Below are 25,216 nucleotides of genomic sequence, written 5' to 3' on the forward strand. Positions count from 1 at the left end.
TAAAAAAAAAGCATTGTATATTGTATGTAACTCACCAAAAAATAAAGTGCTCAGCTTGAGATTAACACACTTATGATTTTAAATGCACTTTCCTGACAGAAAACGAAGACAATTTTCAACAATAAATACTTTATACGTTAAAAAAATTGACGTACATGCATGTGCTAAAGGGTATTTCCCCTAATATAAATTTGCTACTTATAACTACATGCGCGATACGGGCAGATGCAAATTTAATGAAGACAAAATTTGATTTTTAAGTGGTGCGTTGAAAAATATATGAAAAGATAAAGGGTTTACTACAGTTTGTAGACCGTCTTATATCAAAACCATTGTATAAGTACTGCGTTCAACAAAGGTTACTACAATTTTTAGACCGCATTGTATAAGTTCCGCGTTATGGGAGAGTTACCTGTATTACTTTTATTGTATAAGAATGAAAATATTATGAAAATCTAATTAAAATCTAAACAAATAATACATAAAAAACTATATTTTGTGAACTTTATTCTTACACCGAATTTAATTTTCATATGTCGATATCAATGCAATATCGTTTCAGTTTTCTAGCGAATGTTTTTTTCAGCAAATTTTTTCCCTGATGAATTGTCCTTGAACCATTATTGGGACAAACACAACTAGAAGAGTTACTATGGGAAGGCAGAAAAGATCTTTGGATTGTGAACACAAATTTGGATTGAGTGAAACTTGGAGATTTGGTAAAAAATAGGATCAATCTAAAGAATGCCATTGGAATTATACTGCTCTATAGTTGTAGTATAATCCAAGATCCGATTGAGGAATTGGCCTCCTAATTATTTGCTTCATAAAAGATCAAATACAAGAGATAAAATACACCACAAACAGAATTACAGAACTCTACCTTAAAATAAATGGATGTCACAAGTTTAGAATTATACAAGTTTATGCAACAACGTCAGTCCAACCACTAAATAGCAATGATACATTCTTTTTATGATCTAGATGAGAAACTTCACTGGTAATGTAGGTAAAAGCAGTGCACATATAGCATCAATTGGGAAATATGTGGACCAGAGGAATAAAAGTGGAAAAAAGATTAACAGAATTTGCTGAAAGCAGAGGTCTCTATTTAATGAATACTTTCAAAAAAAGAAGGAAAAGGATTGGAAATGGATGTTGCAAAGTTCAAATGTAGATATGTTTAATGAAATAGATTATATTTTAACTAATAAAAATATATTATTCAATACACAGGTTTCGTACATAGTTTCAATACAGGGAGTGAGATTAAACATTATTATCAACAAAAGATGAGAAAGACAAACTGATTAAAAGTAAAAGATTCTTATTAAACAGAGTCCAGAAAGAGAAAAATTTTATAACATTGATATGAATAAAGACCTGGTTAAAAACTACCAAATAATAACTCTACTAAATAATTCCAGAGAGATTGTTGGAATTAAGGGTGAAAGAAAATTATCTGAAGAAACCCTAAACCTTCTCAGAAAGAGAAGAGAAATGAAAAGGGATCTTAGGCAAGGTAAATAGAATAGAATTCTAAGGGCTATTGATGGGGGGGGGGGGTCTGGAAAGTTTTGATAAACACCTAGAACAAAAATGATATTAAAGCAACTGATATAATCACAAAAAAGAGCATACAGGATATAAGAACATAAGTGTTACCTTCATAACTCTGCTATTAGTATGTTCTTTCTTGTGTTTATATCAATTGCTTTAATATCATTTTGTTCTAGTTGTTTATCAGAACTTTCCAGACCACCACCCCTCATATGTAAAACAGTAAGGAAAATGATGACACAAGAAATTATAAACTTCAGAAGAAGGGAAATCAGAATTACATTAGAAAACAATGTGAGTCTAAAAGGAGCGAGAAGAGAGTTTGCCATAGGACAAAATAAATTAATAGCCCTTAAAGATGAAAATTGAGTACTGATTAAAGAAGAACAACAGATCATAAGAAGAATAGAATCTTTTTCTGCCAAATTATATTATGATTCCCAAAACTTAAGCCAATATGAAAATAAAAATGCGGTATCCCTTTATAAAAGAGGAAGAAATACACCCTGGTGTTTTAAAAGAACGTCAGTATGCAGTGGGTAGTATGAGTAGTGGAAAGACACCAGGTGAAGATGAGATACTGATAGAATTTCTGAAACCAGATGGTGGACCACTCATGTCAGTGTTTATAAAAATCATTATTAACAGAATACAAAATGAGCTTGATTTTTGCTAATCTCCAGAACAAGCAGGATTCAGAAAAACATTACATTACAATTGATCTTATAGATGTAACAAGACAATTCATTAAAAAGCCAAATGAATATCAAAATCCTTAGATCTGGCATTTATTGATTTTGAAAAGGCATTTGATTCAATCATTAGCTATTTTAGAACCCTAAAAAATCAAGTAATTGAAAAAAAAAACCTATACTGATGTGTCATATATATATAAATTCAACTAAATCTATAAATCAGGAACAACTTTGAAATTTCCTATAAAAATGAGAGTCAGACAGGGAGATGCTATTTCGCCTAAATTATTTACAGCAGCTAGAAGAAATTTTTAAAAATCTGTATTGGAAAAATATAGGAATTATAGTAAATGAGAAATCACATACAGTTTGCTCACGGCATTTCTTTTAGGAAGCTCAGCAGAAGAACTTCAACAAATTACCAACGAATTGAATGCAGAAAGTTAAGATTAAATATAAACAAAGACAAAACGAAAATAATGTATAATAAATACATCACCAAAAAGACAGTATATATATAGAACAATGGGAAATTGATATAGTAACATCCTGTGTTTACTTGAGCATAGAAAAGCTCAAGATAGGACTGAATGGCAGAGGCCATTGTCCAGCAATCAGCATAAAATGACAACAAACAGCCAGAAACCCATTGCCTGTATTGCTAATTGACTTTTCTACCCTGGTTGGATTTAAGCCTTTTACAATCTCAAGAAGCAAATCTTCCTTTGTCTTACCTATGTACACTGAACCAGCCAAATTCTATTCATGTAATATCTTTCTCTGTCCGCTAGGTCTTACTAATGCCAGTTTAGTCTTACTTCATCTACCAATGCTAAGAACTCCTCATCATTATTTCTGATGCTTCTGGCATTAATGTACATGCATGCAAGTAGCGGCCCTGCATTTCCTGGAGTCATAATATCTTTCTCTGTCCGCTAGGTCTTACTAATGCCAGTTTAGTCTTACTTCATCTACCAATGCTAAGAACTCCTCATCATTATTTCTGATGCTTCTGGCATTAATGTACACATGCAAGTAGCGGCCCTGCATTTCCTGGAGTCATCCATAATGAGCTATCATTTCTCTCTCTCTCTGTTTGTCATGATACTCAAATTTTGACATTATTTTAATACATTCGTTCATGCATGCATGCATTAAGCACCTGATACCAAAAATTACATCTTGTATGCTTTTTTAAACCAAAATCTTGATTAAGTGTAGTTTACATAAATGTTAAAAAACTGAACAGACTGATTCTATGATTTGAGATAAATCACATGAAATACAGAATGAAATGTAAACATTGAAACCTATAAGAAAACAATATTTCATATGAATTGACTGGAGGTTTGGTTTATTTAGATTTATGGCCGAAGCAACTCAGGCTATGAGGCTAGTGAATTATGTATGTTAATTGCATGTGTTCTAACGGCCAGTTTGCCTCTTCTCAGGGATGAAAAACTTTCTGGAAGAAAAAAAACCCTCTACCTCCATATGAGACTGACTAACTCACCTTCAGTTGAAAAAGCCCTGATAAAGATACTTAACGTCCTAGATGGGATGCGAACCCAGGTCTTTCCAACCAAAAGGCATTCTTGCTATGAGATATGAAAGCTTGGATTGTTAAGTGATACAAAGTTAAGTAGAATTATTAGGAGTGGTGCTGATGTTAATTCTTTACAGAAAGATTTGAATACACTTTTAGCTTGGACATATGAGTAGGGTTGTAGTTTTAATATTAATAAATGCAAGGCATTACACTTTGGGATACAGAGATATAAAGCTATGTACCATTGTAAAACATTGTAAGAGATTATAAAACATAACCACATGGTCACTTTCACAAATTGGATGAAAGTCAGGTGAAAGGTGATTATGACAAACTTAGAAAGAAACTTTAATTTGTGCCATGGCATAAAACACTGCAGGGTAAGGATGTTAGTAGAGCTTGGGATATAGTTAAGGGTTATCTAGAGGAAGCAGTATAAAACTATTTACCTAGAATAAGGAGAGTTAATCAGGTAAAAGGTAGATGGATGAGTAATATTAAGCACGAGCTGCAGAAGATGAAAATGTTTGGAGGGTATATATACAGAAAAAGGTGAACACTCACCAATAATAAAAGTTTCATATCTGACAAAAAGAATGCGCGCAAGCATACGATTTATCTGTAAGCGACACTACACAAACTAGCAGTGTCAGAATCACATGTAACGTGCAATCACAAGTGCAAACGAATATCGGCGAGTCTAGCTGCAATTGGCCGAACGTGATAATTCCGATGCTACGTTAGATCGCAGTGCATTTGTTTCGTATCTATAGCGTTAATCGAACAATTCCAGTTATTAGCTATTCAATCAATGTCAAAACATGAGCTGTAACCTTTAACATGTTGTATTGCATTTATATAATGTTGTAAGCATTGTTATTATTTATACACACAAACAAAATTTGATTTTTTTCCTTGGGGGTGTCACAGTGCTTATATACGTGAAACCACTGTTTAGGACTTTAATTTAACTGCTGTTGACTGCCAACCCAATCAGTGCTGTATTTTTACATAAGTTATCTTGGTGTTTTTGGGAAATCTGAATATTAGTTGATCAAGCACAACATCATCTGCAAAACAGAGACTGCTTATGTGAGTTTGTCCTGCTGTATCTTCAAGAATTATTCTGTATCCATTTCCTGGAGAAATCCATATAATAATGTTCCATTTTTTTCCTCTCACATGTACTCTCCCCCTCCCTTCTAGTTTCTGTTCCTATATTTAAAGTCTTCCATTATGATTACTTGTCTTTCCCTTGTCAAGCTAACCTGCATATACATTTCATTTTAATATTCTGCATTCTCAGACATCCAGCAGTATTTATTTTGTGCACTGCCTCTAAAGATCCTCTTATTGTTTCCATGCCAGATTTCCATTCTTGTTTGACAGTTTTTCTACTATCATCAGCAGTCTTGTCTCTTATAATTGTTCCTCCTGCTGTCTTTTGACTTATCTATAAATCTACCTCTCTTACATTCTATCCCTATGCAAATATTATCCTCCTAATTTAATGAAGTCAAACTGACAAATACCTTGAAATCCTCCCTCTCCCTGCCAGATGCAAATGTTTTCTCTTTTTTTTTCCACTTTTAGGGAACCCATGTGCCGCAAATGGAGTCATCCCATTGAGATTTTCTCTCATGATTGCACTCGTTCTCCATTTAACACTTTTTGACGTGAATACGTCTTTAAATTCAGAACAGTACTAGGAGGGTACGGGACGAAAAGTTGAGTGTAACGAAATAATTCGATAAGGTTTGGTTTAATAATTTCTAAAGTATTAAAGGTAGCCCAACCAAACTTATATCATTCGATAGCTGAGGGATTAAAGATTCGCCAGTGACCTTCAGATAGATAGCTTGCTGCGCCCCGTGGGTGGCAGTGGGGGCTCTGCCATTTTGTGTACGATCTAGTGCGCCTCAGAAACTTCCACTCAGTATAACTTTGCACTCTGTCGTGGTATGATGCTTGCTTTAGTGTCAATCAACAGCTCTCGTCAAGATCTATCGATTTAACACATAATACTTAAATTTCAATACAGTATTGGTGAAGAAAATGTGGATTGAAGTTGAAAAATTGCAGAAATTACACAATGTCCACCTATACTCATCGGAAAGCCAGCCAGAAATATGCCGAATGCCTACAATGGGAAAGAGTAGCTCATCAGCTTTCCAATAATATCCCCATATCTAGGTTGGAATGAATAAGGATGTATTGGGAGCAAAAGAAATTGGAAGCGGCGCAGCACGTTACTGATGGTGCCAGCACTTCAGACTGTATTTGACTAACGAGAGAGATGATTATAAATTTTATCACCGTTACGGAAATTCAGCACCCACTGTTGGTGAGATACGCGACGAATATGAGAGAATGAAGAAACACCACTTACCGATGCTGGTTACGCTAGTTGACAGTTCTGTGGTCAATGATCATTGACTGCTGCCATCACAGAGGAGGTCCAGATATTAAAAGTAGATGATGATCATGAGAATGGCGAAAACTCACAGCGGGGAGTCTTACTTGTCTCAGTGATCAATGCACAGGGTTTGGTGGAGCACGCCGAAGATACCAAAACTGAGTCCATTATGAACAGATCTGACTACTGTCATTGAAACCTGGATGGATGATGCAACACCTGCGACTGTATCTGGTTTTGAACTTAAAGCATGTAAGAATACAGCCATAGAAATGCGACACAATCAACCATCAACTTCGTCATGGTCCAGACACACCTCCTGTGGAGTCGCCATATACAGGAACCTCAACAGCTTCACCAGTTGTCAATGTATCGCTACCATTGATGTCAGTCGTAAGCTTAGAAGAACCATCACAGGGAGATATATGCCTGGACAACGTAACGATCGACTGTGTATCTAAATTTGTCCTCAGAGCTGTGTATACATTCATCCGAACACTTCATCGTCAGCGATAGAATGTTGTATCTATCAATCCCTGCTGCAATATTCGAAAAACATAAAGAAAATAATCCCTAGTATCGAGCCAGACCTGCATACACCCATCATCATCACCGGTGACTTCAATGTCGATGTGTCACAAAACCGACTTTATGGAACGCGAGTTTAATCTCACTTATGCTCAGACCACAGTGACCACGCTAGGTAACTCTTGTATTGATTTGACTTTCACCAGAAACTTGGATATATCTTGTCTACCGTTTGTATCTTACTTCTCTTACCATAGACCTATGATAAATAAAATTATAATCGATTATTAAACTTGTTTTCATTTATTTACACTTCCCAACACATATATAATCTGCTGGCATGATGTATTCACGTAAAACCCCTCTGGCCGTGCTCCAACACAGCCACACCTGATTTTTTGCATCACCTTTTCTTCAGTCCCATCCACTTTTCATATCCTCATTCTAATATTGCTCATTTTTCATTAGATATGCTGTTGATTGTAAATGTGGCAGAAAGCTACTGCCTTTAGTCAAAAACTATGAAGAAAGGTGCACAACAGTATAACAAATCAAGGAACGAAACTACATGATGTATAGAAATAATTAATCCACACCTGCAACATTTGAGACCTTGTATATGGAAAGAAATGAACTCTAACACAAAGAGTTAATGGTGCAGAATGTTATACTAGGTGATTTATTGTTTTAAATATAATGGTTAGTTATTTCAGTGAAGTCATTTAAGCAGATAATAAATGTCTGCTGTTATTTTATACCTAGGAAACAGTGTTTGCACTATGAACTTGCACAAAATTGTGAAAAGTGGCTAGAGTATACAAGATTTCATACCAGGTTGCTCTAATCATAATTAATGATTAGAGCAACGAAAAAGGCTTCGCATTTTATTTCGGGGTTGGATAATAAATATTTATTATTTATATCAAGTTAGCAAATAATGTTTGCACTTTAAAACTTAGTTCAGAATCTGCATTGATAAAGTGTGCAATCCCAAGGTGGCTCATGATAAAATTATGAAACCTTATAAGTATCTTATAAATAGCTGGTATCATGTTATTATGATATGAGTTTTTTTTTTATTGGACAGACTTAAGTTCAGATTTCATCTGAATTCAGAAAACATACATAGCAGATTTTTGAGTGAAGCTAAGTTAGCAGGATTCACTTGGGGATGGCAGGGTTCCCAGGAGACAGACAAAATAAGCAGGAAAATGAACAGTACACTTGCTTCATATCCTTAGTTTCCTCACCCGAACACTACAACTTTTCCAACATTTGGTCCTTTCATCAAGATAATTTCCTAATATAACTGTAATTTGGATTTATCAGATCAGATGATGCTTAAGTAAATGAGAGGGAACCTCCACAGATCTTTTTAAGGAATATGGAGAATCAAGGAGGAATTTTTACCTAATGTCCAATCCTTAACTTCTTGTAGTACACACCATTGGTATCTGATTGGAGATTGAATAAACACAATTTGGAATTAACTAGAATACAGTTTGGTTGTGAGTTGGGATTTAGCCAACCAGATTGTCTCCTGTATCGGCTTAAGCCGAAAGGTAGTGTTGGTACAACAAGATGAAATGTCATGACAGCTATGGCATTATCTGATTAAATAAAAAAACCACTGTTTTTGTTTAGGGACTATGGCAAACAGTAAAAAAAATTAACTGCTGGCACAAGCTCAAACTTAATATCAGCAAAACTGAAGATACATACCATAAACATAAGAGGTATCAACAGAAATGAAGTGAAGCAGGCAGAAGAATTAGAGAAGTATCATGTTGATATAATCAGTGCTACTGAAACAAAGAAACTCGTGAGACTATTTTAAATAGGAACTACAAGATGTTATATGCAGGCAGTAATGAATAGGCAAAGGAAGGTGTAGCTGTAGTATTCAACACTAAATAATCTTCTGGATTTGTAGACAATTTCAAATAAAGTGAAGTGTACAAAGATCAAAATGAGAAATTCATATTTGTTAAATTAGGGACACAAAACACACGTGCTGAAAAGATTATTTTACTGATTAATAATAAAATAATAACTTTACGTTTCAACCCCTGTATTGAGGTCATCTTCAGAAGGATACATTCAAAAGTATAAGAACAAGCTACATGCTGTTGTACTCTATACAAGTAAATTACATCTACGTTGTTAACTAATCTTTTTTTCTTAGCCTGCCCTCTAGTGGGGTAAAAATTAATTAATTAAATTAAAAAAATAAATAAAATAAATAAATAAAAAATATTTATTTTTTTATTTTATTTATTTTATTTATTTATATATTTTATTTTATTTATTTATTTTTTTAATTTTATTTATTTATTTTTTCCCACTAGAGGCTAAGAAAAAAGATTAGTTAACAACGTAGATGTAATTTACTTGTATAGAGTACAATAGCATGTAGCTTGTTCTTATACTTCTGAATGTATCCTTCTGAAGATGACCTCAATACAGGGGTCGAAACGTAAGGTTATTATTTTATTATTAATCAGTAAAATAATCTTTTCAACACGTGTGTTTTGTGTCCCTAATTTAACAAATATGAATGCTGATCACTGTGTAACCTTAAAAGAAAGAAAATGAGAAATTGGACAGTGAAACTTCTTTATTTCTATGGTCCCCACAAATGGTTCCACAAAAGAAGTGGAGAAATTTTTTGTGTCATTAGTCAACAAGGACCCAAGTTTTTTCCTTGAAGATCTAAATAGCAGAGTAGGAAGTGAATACCAGACATGTATTTTTTAATCATATATGTGTATCTTATCTATACTCATGTGTATTATATCTTATTGTCTTTTAACCATGTGTACAAGCCATACGATAAATAAATAAACCAGACATATAGAAATGTGCTTGATAAGTTTGGAGAAAAGAGCAAAGCTAATAATAATAATAATAATGGTATTTTATGGATTTTTATTCAGGACATGGATTAGTTATCTAACAAAGATATATACAGATTCTCATAGAGAAGATACAACAAATTTGAAAATCGTATTCACTATGTTATTGTTGATAGCAATATCTTCACGCAGATTCAGGATACAAAAATATACAGGGGATTTGAAACATGAAGCGATTAACATTTAGTTTTGAGCAGGATGAAAATGAATTTCATATTAAAGTGAAAAGCAAGAAATTAAATTTCATTTTTTCAATATATGTTGTACGGTCTAAAAGGACAGTGGCATTGCCTTTATCTGCTTTCGTGATTATAATTTCTTGGTTATTTTTTAAGGATTTAAGGACTAGATTTTCGGTTTTGTTTAAGTTGGTGCTTAGTTTTTTGTTAGAATTTAGTATACACGATGTTTCCATTCATATTTTATCAGCCAGAATGGTGGGGAGGGATCTTAAACCTCTCTCGATATGATACACGATATCAAGTTTGTTTACTGACCTCGGAGCAATGGCGTAGTTCAAACCTTTCTTTAGCAGCGAGAGTTCACCTTGGGTGAGATGGTGGTTTGATTGGTTGATAACCAAGCAGTGATCCGATGGTGGTTGGTTGCTCCTAACATTGTTTGTGGGCGATTGGCTGTTCCTTTCGTAATGGCGTCTTGATGGTCTTGTGCTTTTCTGTTGTTGTAGGGCTTGAAATTTCATTACTAATTTTTCTTTGTTTTTCAGTAATGAGTGCTTGGCCGAGTCGTCAGTGATCCTGTCTAGAATCTCCCAAATTTCTGGAATAATGTAGCCGGATAATTCAAATTTAAGTTGTAGAACTTTGGCTTGGGTGGATGTTAGATTTTTACGGGCCTCGTGGATTTGTTCTCATAACAAGGCTTTTTCCAACTGGGCATAAATACGGAGCGCTTTGGCTGATTTAAACTTCTTCTTTAGTTTAATGCAGTTAGGTATTACGTTGCTGTCTCTACATTGTTTCAAAAAGGCTAGTCGATTCGTTAACAAGGAAGCACGTATCTTTAGCTTACCATAGAGGCTGCACTGCTTGTGGGTCACATGTCCATGGATTATGGAAATGGCCTAACCATTTCAAGAATGTGGAGGACCCATCTACAACCTGTATAACAACCTAAACTAGCCTTAGAAAATTCCCACTACAAGAAGACAACCTGGTGAAGTGTTTGGAACATTCAACAGCAACTGAAAGAAATCATTTTATAACAATCAGAAGAACTATCCAGAAGAATATTAATACATGAGGACTTTAGCAGTTTATTGCAGTTGTATATATTTATTTATAACATATATATATATATATATATATATATATTTTTTTTTTTTTTTTAATTAATTTATTTTATTTTATTTTATTTTTTATTTTATTTTTATTTTATTTTTTTATTTTTATTTTATTTTTTTATTCTTATCACTAGAGGTCAGGCTAGGAAAAAGATTTATTAACTACGTAGATTTTTACCGGTATACAGGGCATGAGCATGTAGCTTGGTTCCTTATACAGTTGTATTCTTCCGATGATGACCTCGATATAGAGGTCGAAACGTCAAGTTTTATTTTATTAGTAATTAATAAAATAATCTGTTCAACACGTGTGTTTTTGTGTCCCTAAATTTACAAATATGAGTGCTGATCACCGTGTAACTTTAAAAGAAAGAATCATTTCCTATATCATTTATGCACAAATTAAACACAAACGGCCCAAACACAGTGCCCTGAGGCACACCACTGGCCACCTGCCACATCCTGGCCTCTGCTCCTCCATACACTACTTTACTTTCTGGTTATCTCTCCATGAGCCATTCTCTTATATATATATATCACCAGTTTAGTATCAATCCCCATCTGCTCTAATTTGTACAACAGTATTCCATGGGATATCCTGTCAAAAGCCTTCTCAAAATCCAGAAGTATCACTGTGTAGCCATTTCCTTTGTCCAACTCAATTGTCATTCTATTATAAAAAGTTAATAAATTGCCAAGGCAGGATCGATCGTTAACAAAACCATGTTGGCCCCTATAGGGTATCCTATTCTGATTCACCCATTCTTGAATTGTGGTAATGAATTACAGACCAATCACCCGAGATGGTGATTGGTCTGTAATTCATTACCGCAGTCTTAGAGCCACCTTTATGCAAAGGAACCACTTTGCCTTCCTTCCGCTCCCTGGGGATGTTGGAAGTTTTTTCCCACTTGGTTAGACTATAATAAATTCAGTTTAATCCTTTATCCAAGTGTAAGCAAACAAACTTTGTGTCTGAATTATCTTCAAGACTGAGGCAACTTGTGGTAAAGGTGGACTAAGCTCTCATCACTTGTCTTAGTATCTCCCATAATGCAAAGCACATCTCCTTGCAGGCATGCATAATGTTATGCATTAAAGGAAGGGCCACTACACAGATTGGTTTCGACCTTTATAGAGGTCTCGTCAGTGGGAGCCAGACCCAGAGATGATGATACTAAGGTGGAAGTAATGGAGAAGTCATATTTACCTATATGAGTTGCTTAAAAAACTTCCAACATCTTTCTCTAATCCAGAGTAATTTAATAATAAGGTGAGACACCTTTTAGCCACTCATATAGGTAAATATGACTTCTCCATTACTTCCACCTTAGTATCATCATCTCTGGGTCTGGCTCCCACCGACGAGACCTCAATAAAGGTCAAACCAGTCTGGGTAGTGGTCCTTCCCTTAATGCATCACATTATACATGTCTGCAAGAAGATGTGCTTTGCATTATGAGAGATACTAAGACAAGTGATGAGAGCTTAGTCCACCTTTACCACGAGTTGCCTCAGTCCTGAAGATACTTCAGATACTATCGTATACTTATAATAGTATACTTACACTTGGATAAAGGATTAAACTAAATTTATTATGGACCATAGCAGAGTTCAAACCTAAGTTAAATAATCAAGTAAGAGGGATTACAATTCCTTTGCACATTCACGCAACACCTGAGCTGATATTTCATCTAAACCTACAGCAGTGTTTGCATTTAAATTCTGCAATATCCTAAGTACCTCTGATTTCTTACCTTCAATTCTCACATTAGTTATTGCTACAGGTACAGAGATATCCTCACTTTGGTGATAGACTTTTGAAATGTGATCACTCAGTAACTCTACTATTACATCTGAATTGGTCACCTCAATACCATCAGCACCCACTAAGGTTATCCTTCCAAAGTCATTCTTCCTTTTACTTGCTACGTAGCTGAACTCTTTGGGATTACCCTTGCTTGATCTCCACGGATAAGGTCTTCTCATAGTCTGATTTAGCTTTTCTTACTATGCTGGTAACCTTCCTAGTTTGAGCCTTGTACTGCTTGTGGGTGTACTGATCGCCTTTCTCCTTGTAAATTCTCCATAATATTTTCTTTTTTTGCACATCAAGCCTGTTTGTCTTCCTGACCATGGGAATACATTCTGATATTGCCTTCCTCAGATACCTGCTGATTTTATCCCATGCACTGCTAACATCTTTCCCCTGCAATATGTTCTGCCATGGGATAGCTCTAAGCTCACTCCGAAGCTTATTATAATTACCTAACCTATAGTTATATAGAAGATAAATATCAGTAAGGCAGCAAATTTTTCTGGTTGTTATTAAAAAAAAAAAGCTTAGAAATGGAGGAAAGGACTGTAAACCGATGATAAGCGTGATATGAAAACTGAAGATAAAAATATTCTAAATATGATATTTTGGAGTAATTACTTTGAATGCTTACTAAATGAAACAAGAAGTGACGTGACACTGATAGAAAATATCATCAAAAATCTGAAATGTGGAAATGCAGCCAGAGTAGTGGTATTCATCCATAAATGCTGAAATATGAAGGTATAAAAGTTTTATAGTGGCTGCATTTCATAATTCAAAAGGATTGGTATTAGGGTGAAATTGCAGATGATTGGAGCAGAGCTCATAATACCTATCTGTAAATGGGGTAATAAAACTGAATGTGAGAATTCCGGAGGAATTTTTCTATGAAGTGTTCAATGTAAGAAATTTTGGAAATAGGCTACCCTTTTAAAACCCACCAAATTTCCTTGTCAGCGCAACTGTGAAGTCACATCCGATTTCACCACTATGGCCACTCACAATTAGCAGACCATGCCCTGGATACCCAGCACAGAATCCGCTGATAAAAAGCTGCCATACTCCACTGAAGTAAATTCAAGTTTGAGAGACTTTTCCTGGAATCAGCTGCAACTCTTACCAACTACCCGAACTTAAACAGATATGGTTGTTTAAACCCCCTCCTCCTCATATGGGAAACCCTCGTGCAGACAGTCAACCCAATGATCAAGAACTCCCAACGCCAATAGGGGGCATAATTGTAGGATTCTAGATCTCCTGTATCTCTCTCTCTCTCTCTCTGGTTTCTTCATCTTTGTTACTGAAGTGTGCCTGTGTGTGTGTGTGTGTAAGCCTAAACACTAGGATTTAATTAATTGTACAGATTTCTTTTGTACAGTTTTTCAGTTTCCATGGATATTGTACTGGCTGATTGTTTTGTTGTCTGTGGCCCACTTTTTGCTGCTTAGCCAAGAAATAGCAAAGGTTTTAGATACTTTTGTTTCTAATATTAATATTTGCTGTTTTGATGTGCTAGGTATCCTACCTCATTGTCAGTATCATTAATTGTGGTGTCTTCCCATTCTTCATTCAAAAATATCACTATTAATACCTCAGTGTTTATCTCACAGCCTTTTATGCAGTGTCAAATGATTATGATAATCACATGACACTGTTATATTAATGCCTGTCAGTAAGTAACATCCCATCTATAAATATTCCTAATAAAGTGATTAAATAAGTTTTTTCCATTGGTGATATATTAAATGTTCATTTAGATCCTGTTAAGTGATTTAAGGAGAAATAAAAATATAATTTAAGTTAAAACTTCTTATAAGTACAGGACAAGTTATATTATTTTCTAAGTTATTTTTTAATTACTCTCTTTTATTTAAAAAAAACCCTCATATTTTAATATTATCGTGCATGTTTTAACAGATGATTGTGGTCCTTACTACTGGCACATCAGCAGTGGAACCATTCAAAGAGATCCACCAGCACCTCTGCCTCCCAGTCAGAAGATTCCTCCTACACATATATGTCGGGACCTAGATATAGTATGTAAAAATTTGTCAATTTTTTCATCCTACTTTAAATTTTAGTACTTTTGTAATAATGAGAAATGGAGACCTTGTAATGTGAAGTGTTTTTATTGCTCCAGATTTTTTTTCTGCCATTTCTTGCTGGGTTTCATAGGATTTTATTATTGATGGTGTCATTGTAGTCGGTAAATCTTATCTTATTTTTATTTTATTTATATATTCTTTTAGATTAAAATGCAATTAGTGTTTTTTAAATAAAGAATGGAATTTCTTATTAAAACACTTTGCTGCATTGAAAAAATAAAAAAGAGTAAAAATCTTTTTTTTCTAATGGTAACTCATTATCTTTTTATTATGTGACACCTCCAAAAAGTTCATGAACTCATCATAGGAGTGCACTCTACTCCACTAACACACATCTCACCATCTCCCCTATTTAATCTTCTGACTACATATAACTCACTGTCTCCACTACTCATAATCCTCCAACTATAGTGTAAATACAGCTGTGGGATTAGATGGGATATCAGCTAGGTTTTTTTGAGAATGTGCAATCAGTGCCTCTGACTAGGTTCTTTAATTGAAGTCTCAGTTTTGGTTGAGTTCCAAGGGAATGGAAAGAGGTAAAAATAATTCCTTTGCATAAGGTAGGTGCTAAGACTGCAGTAGCAAATTAAAGATTAATCAGTATCTCAGGCATGTTGATAAAAGTACTAGAAAAATTGGTAAAAAAAAGAATTCAAAAATGGGTAGATAAAAATATGATATTGTATGAGGGTTAACATGGCTTTGTGAAGGGTCAATCATGCCTTAGTAATTTACTAACTTTTTATAATAGAGTAACAGCTGAGTTAGATAAAGGAAATGACTACATGATGATTTTGCTGGATTTAGCAAAGCCATTTGATAGAATCCACATGGAACTCTATTATACAAATTAGAACAAATAGGGATGGATATGACACTGGTTAAGTAGTTAAGAGGGCATCTGCTGGACAGATATCAAAAAGGGGTATGTGGAATGGCAGAATCAAGACAAAAACAGATGACTAGTGGTATGCCACAAGGTTCAGTGCTGGGACCAATATAAGAAAATATTCAGTTGTTTACTGATGTGAAATTAAGTAGAGTAATAGTTAATCAAGGTGATGTGGAGAGCTTGTAGGATGATTTAAATAGACTGGAAGTTGAATAAAGGTGTAGTTAGTAGGGGTGTGTGAGGACTAGATTTTTTGCTTGGAGAGTTGTGAATGAGTGTAATGATTGCCAGAGTCAGTTGTGAGTGCTTTGTCTGTAATGGGTTCAAGGAGAGTTATGATAGATTGGATCTCCTGTGATGAGTCTTCGGACTCCATGGAGGTGCTCATATAATAATAATAATAATTATTATTATTATTTGTAATAGGTTTATGCCAAGAGACATCTGTACATTAAGAAGAGAGTATGCTCATCTTGTCTAGAGATTTGAATGTTATCAAAAGTAAAAGGGAAATTAAAGGATTCTTTTATGTGAAAAATGAAAGAGGATAGAGATTCTAATAACTTAATAAATAATTTAAGAATAGTTTGGAGACGAGAACTTTATTTTGTAGAAGTTGATCTTTTGGAATTTTTCTTTGATTTTTGTGGTGTAAACTTTGTAAAATGATAAACAGGTAGTGTAGTGTACTCTCATCAGCAAAATTGTACATTGGATTTTTTGTCAGCTGGAGAACATCCTTCATATATAGAAAGAGCAGAATAGATGAAAAAGAGAATCAATGACAAATTGTGTATTATAAAATGTTTGCCTGAGTTTTAAGGCTATCCTCAATATGAATATGTGGGAATACGAGCACAACATAGCTCTTTTATCATCTAATAACAAAACAGAATGATAAAAAAAAATTAATATTTATTGACTTATTTGCTATTTCGTTGGTATTATATTCAGCATCTTCAGAGCACAAAAACAGTCTGTCACAGTACATGAAACAATAACAATTTGGTATAACAGTGTAGCAAGTTAAAATATTGGAACTGGCAACATAAAGATTTAAAGTCCATCTATGTTGTAAAAAGTAAAGAGAAAATAAGTAAATATTTTTGGTAAATTTATACAGCCATACTTGTTGAGGTTTGGAGTATGTTTTAAAGCTGCTGTTGATTCCAAAAACAGTCTCTCTGACTTATAATGACTTCTGAGCACTTTTTCCATTCAATCCTGTGTGAAGAGGTATCCAAGGCATGGTTTGCTAGACCCGACTTGCCATAATGATAGTGCCAGATGTATTTTTTTGTGTTCACCAATGCTGATGCCAACAGGGCACGTCATAAACTCTCAACTATGTAAAATTTGTGAAATGGTGAACTAACCCTAAGCTCATCCATTACTAATATTAATGTACTGCTGGCTGATAGCTTTTCATGAGTGGAATCCACATAAAAAATATAAATGGAAAAAAAAAGTAAAATAAGAAATATATGAAAGAATCTTTCAAGGTCTTCTGATTTTCTGATTTGAATCTCAGTTGAAAATTGGGATGGCATGCAAAACTGTCATTTTAATATGTCATTCTAAAAATAAATGCATGCTTAATGAAGCAAGTTTAGTTGCATAATGATGTGTATGTTCGTGCGTGTGTGTCAATTTAAGCATAAAACTTGTCAGCCATTCTCAGAATACTTAGTTGTGATTTAATAAAATAAGAATTCCTAATTAAATATTACTTAATTTTACAATATATAGTTACTTTTTATGTTTTATTTACAAATGATGATTGAGTTGGGTGTTTTTATTTAAAAATTCTTAGAATTTAATCTTTTGAGTAAATCACACATCACTTAATAAATATAAATTTCTATATAAATAAACGTTTAGTTTCCTTTTTTAGTCAGTTGTTAAATTTAATACCACTACATGGTTTCTATTCAGTAAAATCTATTTAAATTTCATATTTCTATATTTGTGACTATCTCTTGCTAATATATTTGAATTGTTTTCTAAAATGTCAGTGAATAGCAGGTTTTTTTTCTCCTGCTTGCTACTTTTATACATATATTATGTATAAAAGTAGTAATATATGTATATATTTTACACATATATCTTACTGCTTTTATACATATATTGTATATTATTGCTATTTATTCGTATGTGTGACTTCTAATCCTCAAAAGGTTGTAAACATATAGTTCATGAAACCATGGGTGGGCTAAGTATTTTTTTTATTAATTTTGTTTGGGTATTTTTTATACATTACCTCAGGTACATCAGATTGGTTATTGGCAGCAGTATACGTCATAACGAGTGGCACACCCAGAGGGGAGGAAAGGGGCCTCCCCCCCCCCAAAAAAAAGGGAAAAAACACTAGAAAATTTTCCAAAATTCTTTTCCTAATTAAAATTAATTTTTTAAAAAATTTATGTTGTGTCGTGTCTTCTATTTCTATACTATTTATAAATTAGCAATCATTGCAGATGCTCAGTCATAGGTCTTATGCGATGCGTAGTGTGTATTTTCAAAGCATCTACTCAACTTGCCCCTCTCCCCAAGATTAAATCCTGGATATGCTACTGGTCATGACATCCTGTCCTGTCCTGAGCCATTTATTATGTGTGATTCCCACCCACAAAAGGTTATCAAACCTATAGTACATTTTTTTACCATGGGTGGGCTAATAATTTTTTTTGGCCATTTTTATTATTTTTGTCTATTATATATATATATATATATATATATCTGTAATGTTTTATTTATTTTTACTTAGTCTGGAAACCCTGCTATAGAGACCGAACATAGAACTTTTTCAGCCACTTCAGGTCTCCAATAAGTGGGGTGTGGTCTCACACAGGGCAATGAAATTCATCTCCCTCCTAAGTGGAAGATGAATTTTAGAGATATAAGTTACTTATAAAGGAAAATTTTGGTCTTCCTCTTGGCTTCATTCCTTCCACAGTCCCATCCATCATTTCTATAAGCAGTCTTGCATGCCTCAGGTGGTGTCCCATTAGGCTTTTTCTTCACCTATTGATGTGGTTTATTAATGGCTGCTTATTTTCAACTATGTTTAGAAATATTTCATTAGTCTTACCTTTTATCCAACTAATTCTCATTGTCCTCCTTCAATACCAAAATTTAGAATGCATCCAGATTTTGGTGTTCTTGTTTTGTTAAATTCTGCAGTCTCACAACAGTGTAGTTCTTTACTCCACATGTATGTTTTTCCAATCTATTTTTAAATGGAAGTTGAATCCTTTACTAAGAGTGTTTATTTTATTATAGAAGACTTTTTTTGCCATGCTTATTTTTGCTTTTATATCTGATTAACTTCTTCCATCACTCCCAAGGTATTTAAAGGATGTTACTTGTTTTGGGATGCTGTTTATTTCTAAATTCATTTTCAATTAAAAATTACAATCTTTATTAGGATGAATTTTAGTTTGTCCTTATTATCAACAATAACTGCTACATTATCATCAAATCAGAGCCAGTTAATTGCAATTCCATTTATCTTAATTACTTTTCTATTAGTTCTGTTAATTTATTTATTGTTTCTTCAGTGTAGAGATTAAACAGTATTGGAGAAACAGAACATCCTTGTCCTACACCCTTTACTTATCCTTGCTACTTTAGTTTTGCAGCTGGTTGTTTCTATTTTGACTTCTTGGTTCTTGTAGAGATTGAATATGAGCCTTCTTATCTCTCCAATCTACCTTTACTGTTTTTAGGATTTTAAAGATTTTGTTTCAGTTAAGACTATAAAACGCTTTCCTCAGGTTGAGAAAAACTATCCACGTATTTTATTCTTCTCAAATATTCTTTCAATAATCATTCTAAAGATTGCATCTCTTGTTCCTTGTTTCCTAAACACAAATTGGTCCTTGTGAATATATATTCTTCAGCCTCATTTGGTAATCTTTTTTGTGTAATTTTAGTAGTATTTTTGAAGTGTGTGAAATTAAATGTGTCGTTTAATGATTTTTGCACTTGTCTGCTTTACTTATTTTAGGAATGGAGATAGAGCACTGTGTAAAGTCTTTGGAATGATTCCAGTTTTGTGTATATATCTTTTATGATCTTGAATAGGTATGAATTTGTTATATTTCTGAATATTTTATTAGTTCTGAGGGAATGTTACCAACACCTAGTACCTTGTTAGCAGACAGTTCATTCAGCACCCATTCAAATTCATCTTTAATATGGTTGAGCCAATTTCTTCAACATCAAGTCTTATTTGTTGTTCTAATTTGTTCCTCATTGTCAAGATCTTCTCCATTTATAGAGTTCTTGTAAGTACTCCTTCCATCTTTCAGAATTTTTCTTTCCTTATCTACAATACTGCTCTCTTGTTTATTTTTGATTATTGTGCTTCTTATTATGTTGGTGCATTATCAGTTTTCCCAGTCTTGGTTAAAGTGTGTACTTCTTTGCACTTCTCTATATGCCATTGTTCTTTTGCTTCTTTACATTTTCTATTTAGTGTATTTTTTCCCCTTACTTTCTTTATTTTGAGAGGTTTTGTATTTTTTTCTTTCATTGGTTAGGCTTAAAATATCTTGAGCGATTCATCACTATTTTCTTGACCTGTTCTTTAAAATGGGTCAACTCTTCTCTGCTTTTCTTTCCAGTCTTTCTGATTTTAATGTTTTCATCAGCATTCTTTTTTATGAATTCTATGATTTTCCTCTATTTTAAGGCTACCTATATTCCACTTGAACTCTTTCCTTGATTCTGCAGCTTTTTAAATTTCAGGTTGCATTTCAATAAAACCAAATTATGGTCATTATCTGTATCAGATAATGCATGATTGTACTTGATTTTTTAAGTCTATTTTTTTTCATAATCTATTTGATACCTTCCTATTCCTGGCACAAGTATACATTCTTCTTTTTGTTCCTCAAACCAGGTGTTGGAAATTGTCAGATAAAATTGATGACAGAACTCCCGAAGCCTATCCCCTCTTTCACTTCGGCATCCAAGAACTCTGCTATTATGTTGGGTGTCATTTTTCAACATTTTTTTTTTGTAAATCCTTGCTAGCTGGTGATTTTGTAAACTCACTAGCTGTTAAAAAAAAAAAAAAAAGTATTGGAAATTCCCTGTGTTCAATTCTGTGCTATTGAGTTTGTGCTTTTTTTTTTTTTTTTTGAGACCATTTAAAATTAACTTCAAAGCATGTAGTTTGTGGCTTTTGAGGTTTTTGTCAGGTTATTTTGGTTTTTAGTTTATTGCTTTATAAATTTTTCTGGGTGTTATTATTATTAAGAGAGACCTCCAGGGAGTCAGGGACTCATCGAGGGAGACCACATACTACACGCACCAGCTATACTTATTCTTGAATTCATTAACACTGCTTGCACTCACAACATCCAATGGCAATCTATTCCAATCATGCTGCCACCACCACCCTATGAGAGAAATATCTAGCCCTCACCCCTTCTTAGCAACATTCCTTTTCAGTTTCCATGGATGCCCTCTTGTCCTTTTCCCCACCCTCCATAAATTGAAAAATTCCTTCAATTGAAATCCTGTATCATCCTTTCAGAAGTTTTTAAGTCTCAATCATATCACCCGTCTTTCTCCTGTTTGCTAGTGTTTGCAGTCTACAAATTCTCAATCTGTGTTCATAATCAGTATTCCACAATCCTATATCATTTTTAACACACTCCTTTGCACTCTCTCCAATATATCAGAATCACAACGGAAACCAGGAGACCAAACCTGCACACAATAGTCCAAGTGAGGTCTTAACAAGGCTTTGTAAAGAGGCAAAATGACATCCTTATCTTTACATGTGAACATTCTTTTCAGCATTGCAATTATCTTTTGAGTTATATTTTCAATTTTTCTTTGCTACATGGCCCCTGAACTTCAACTTCCTATCTACTAACACTCCAAGATCCCGATCCTGATCAGTTTCTTATAGCATAATCCTACTAGTATAATACAATATTGGATATCTAATCACTCTAAAGTGAATGACTTTATATTTACTGACATTGAATTGATATCCATTTTCCCATGGCCACAATTCCAGCTTATTGAAGTCATTCTGCAAGTACTGTATACCAGCAGCATTCCTGATTACTCTTCCTATCTTTCCATCATCAGCAAACTGTATGTAGCTTGTCAAATCTTTCCCAATATCATTAATGTACAGATTGAATAACAGTGGACAAAGCACTGAACCTTGTGGTACACCACTTGTTACCCTTAAACCTTGCAGACTCGGATCCCCCATAAACCACTTTTTGATATCTGTCAGTCATCCTCTCATCCATGCTAATATTAAATAACCCAAACCCATTTTCTCCAAATTATGCAATAGTCTACCATGCTATATTCTGTCAAAAGCCTTAACAAAATCCAAAAGTACCATGGCGTATTCATTTCCCTTGTCTTGTTCAATGGTAACATTGTTATAGAATGTGAGCAAGTTGCTAAAACATGACCTTCCCTTAGTAAATCCATGTTGCTCATTGCAAAATAGAAATTCACTGTCAACCCATTTCTGAATGCAAACCCTAACCAATTTTTCCAAAATCTTCACTGCCACTCCTGAGATACTAATTGGTCGATAGTGAGATACATCATTTTTTGCACTACTCTTGTGCAGTGGAATTGCCATACATTCCTTCCATTCCTGCAGAATCTTCCCTGTTCTGAGACTCATACTAAACAGCCTCAATATTTATTGAGTGCAAATAAAGTAACTGCACTCAATAAATATTGTGTGTTTTGTCTATATGTGATTAAATAATCTCAACTAATGTTAAGATTTTCAAATGACCATTGCTGTGCTTAAGCTATGCAAAAGAAACATTAACATACATTCTCTCCAGAATGGCTCATCTTGGAACTAATGCAATTCTGAATGCAAATAGATATTCCCAACTAGTTGAAAATAAGAACAATAACAATAAGCCTGATCAAAGGAATAGCCAGTTCAGCTGAACACTCTTTTAGCACACGTGCTGATATCCCATCAGTCCCTATTGCTGAATTCTTATTCACTTTGTGCAATAGCTCTAATACCTCACCCTCATACACCTGAGGTTCTTCATCCAGTGAAGAGGTAGCAGTGAGCTCAATGTCATGTACGCTAGGTTGATAGGTTTTAACAAAATGGGCACTCATTCATAGAACAACCTCTTCTTAATCTGTAATCCTCATGCTATTTGTATTTAGAAGAGTTATTCTTTCATATTCATTCTTTCTTTTACTTGTGGCATATTGATAGAATGCTTGTGGGTTGTCTTTAGCATGCAGAGCCAGTTTCTTTTCATACTCAGCCTTTGCTTTCCATACAACACTCGTGACTATTCTAGCCTGCTGGTTATATTTTTCATAACGGACATCATCCTTATGCACACTGTATTCCTTCCACATCATCCTTTTCTTACGAATCCCTTGCTTAATAAGATTACACATCCATTTGACTCCTACCCTATTTATTCTTCAAAGGGAAACATTCTGATAACGCATCATTTAAGTATTGTTTAAATGCTTCCCATGCACTATTGATATTCTTTCTATCCAGGTACCGATCCCATTCCACTGAACTCAGTATATTCTTCTGTATACTTTGTTCTTAAGAACCATATTGGAATAATTTCTGTGTCTTGAATTACATTCCAGCCCTAATGCCTAATAAAAACAAAATAAAAATAAATAAATAAAAAAACGCCAGTCAAAAGAAACTTTATTTCTTTAGAATCAAAGATAGAAATTTTAAATTGTCTTAAAAAAGGAGAAATAGTATCATACATTGCAAGAATTTAAAAGTTTAAAAAGGTAAAAATATTCTGCAACAAAGAAAACGTTTTCACTTCAAAAGTGCTTAGCAGTTGAAGGGAAAAAGAAAATTAACTGAACATACATTATCTGACATATTATTACACCCTCCATGGAGTCAGTAGACTCATCATGGGCGGTTTGTTCAACTGATAACATATTTAATATATTGAATTTTAAAATCCTTTGCAATTCCTGCATTAATGACATATTCCAGTAATGTGTTCCATTCTGTTCAATTCCCCATGTAAAAATTCTACTCCTCACACCAATCTTCACCACACTTACATAACCCCCAGGGATGACTTCTGGGGGAAGAAATACACCTTCTACTCTTTTTATAATCCCCTCTGAATTAATCTGATAAAATCCTCTCTCTAACTTAAACATCTCTATAATATAACCTCATTTCCTCCTATCCATCAAACTCTGCAATTCACATTCTTTCAACCTCTCCATAATCAATATTCCAGCGTCCTGATATTGCCTTACCTACTCATCTCTGGACGCACTCCAATGTTCTTCACAGTGAAAACCATGTGACCAAATCTGAGCGCAGTAGTCCAAGTGTGTATAATAGATTTAGTTTAATCCTTTATCCCAGTGAGAGCAAACAAAGTTTGCGCCTGAAAATATCTTCAGGACTAAATATAGTGTTGTACTATCTTATCCAGTAAGTAGTGCAACACCAAGGCAACTCGTGGCAAAGGTGGAGCAAGCTACCAGGCACTTCTAACCCAGTATCTCCCATAATGCAAAACACATTTCCTATGTGGATATGTATACTGTTATGCATTAAAGGGATTGGCCATCTACCCAGACTAGTTTCGACCTTTATTGAGGTCTCTTCAGTGGGAGCCAGGCCCAGAGCTGGAGATACCAGGCAGAAGCAGTAGCAAGTCATCTGTGCCTATGGGAGTTGCCAAAAGGTTTATCACCTTTTTTAAAAATTACTCTGGATTTAGAGAAAGATGTTGAAAATTTATTTATCACTAGGTTAGACTATAATAGATTTAGTTTAATCCTTTATCCCAGTGAGAGCAAACAAAGTTTGTGCCTGAAAATATCTTCAGGACTAAATATAGTGTTGTACTATCTTATCCAGTAAGTAGTGCAACACCAAGGCAACTCGTGGCAAAGGTGGAGCAAGCTACCAGGCACTTCTAACCCAGTATCTCCCATAATGCAAAACACATTTCCTATGTGGATATGTATACTGTTATGCATTAAAGGGATTGGCCATCTAGATAGTACAACACTATATTTAGTCCTGAAGATATTTTCAGGCGCAAACTTTGTTTGCTCTCACTGGGATAAAGGATTAAACTAAATCTATTATAGTCTAACCTAGTGATAAATAAATTTTCAACATCTTTCTCTAAATCCAGAGTAATTTTTAAAAAAGGTGATAAACCTTTTGGCAACTCCCATAGGCACAGATGACTTGCTACTGCTTCTGCCTGGTATCTCCAGCATCTAATGTTGTCTACAACGACGAGGAAAAAGCTGAAGCATTTGCTGACAGTTTAGAAAAACAATGCAGCCCCAATTATATCAATACAGATATAAATTTCATAAGTAAAATTCACACCCAAGTGCGTAAAATAACTCAAAATGCCTCATTCCAATCCAATAAC

General features: G+C 34.1%; 1 protein-coding gene across 1 annotated transcript in view; it reads left to right on the plus strand.

The window, feature by feature from the left end:
- Positions 1 to 25,216, plus strand: part of LOC150104147 (protein Fe65 homolog) — a 554,216-nt gene that overhangs the window by 250,791 nt on the left and 278,209 nt on the right. Inside the window, exon 7 of the mRNA XM_090396406.1 lies at positions 14,703 to 14,821. Coding sequence (XP_090252532.1) covers positions 14,703 to 14,821 — 119 coding nt within the window. The remainder of the gene's footprint in view (positions 1 to 14,702; positions 14,822 to 25,216) is intronic.

This window comes from Typopeltis vanoorti, chromosome 8 (genome assembly GCF_054136105.1).
Source record: "Typopeltis vanoorti isolate ZY-2024b chromosome 8, IOZ_Tvanoo_1.0, whole genome shotgun sequence".
Lineage (NCBI taxonomy): Eukaryota > Metazoa > Arthropoda > Arachnida > Uropygi > Thelyphonidae > Typopeltis > Typopeltis vanoorti.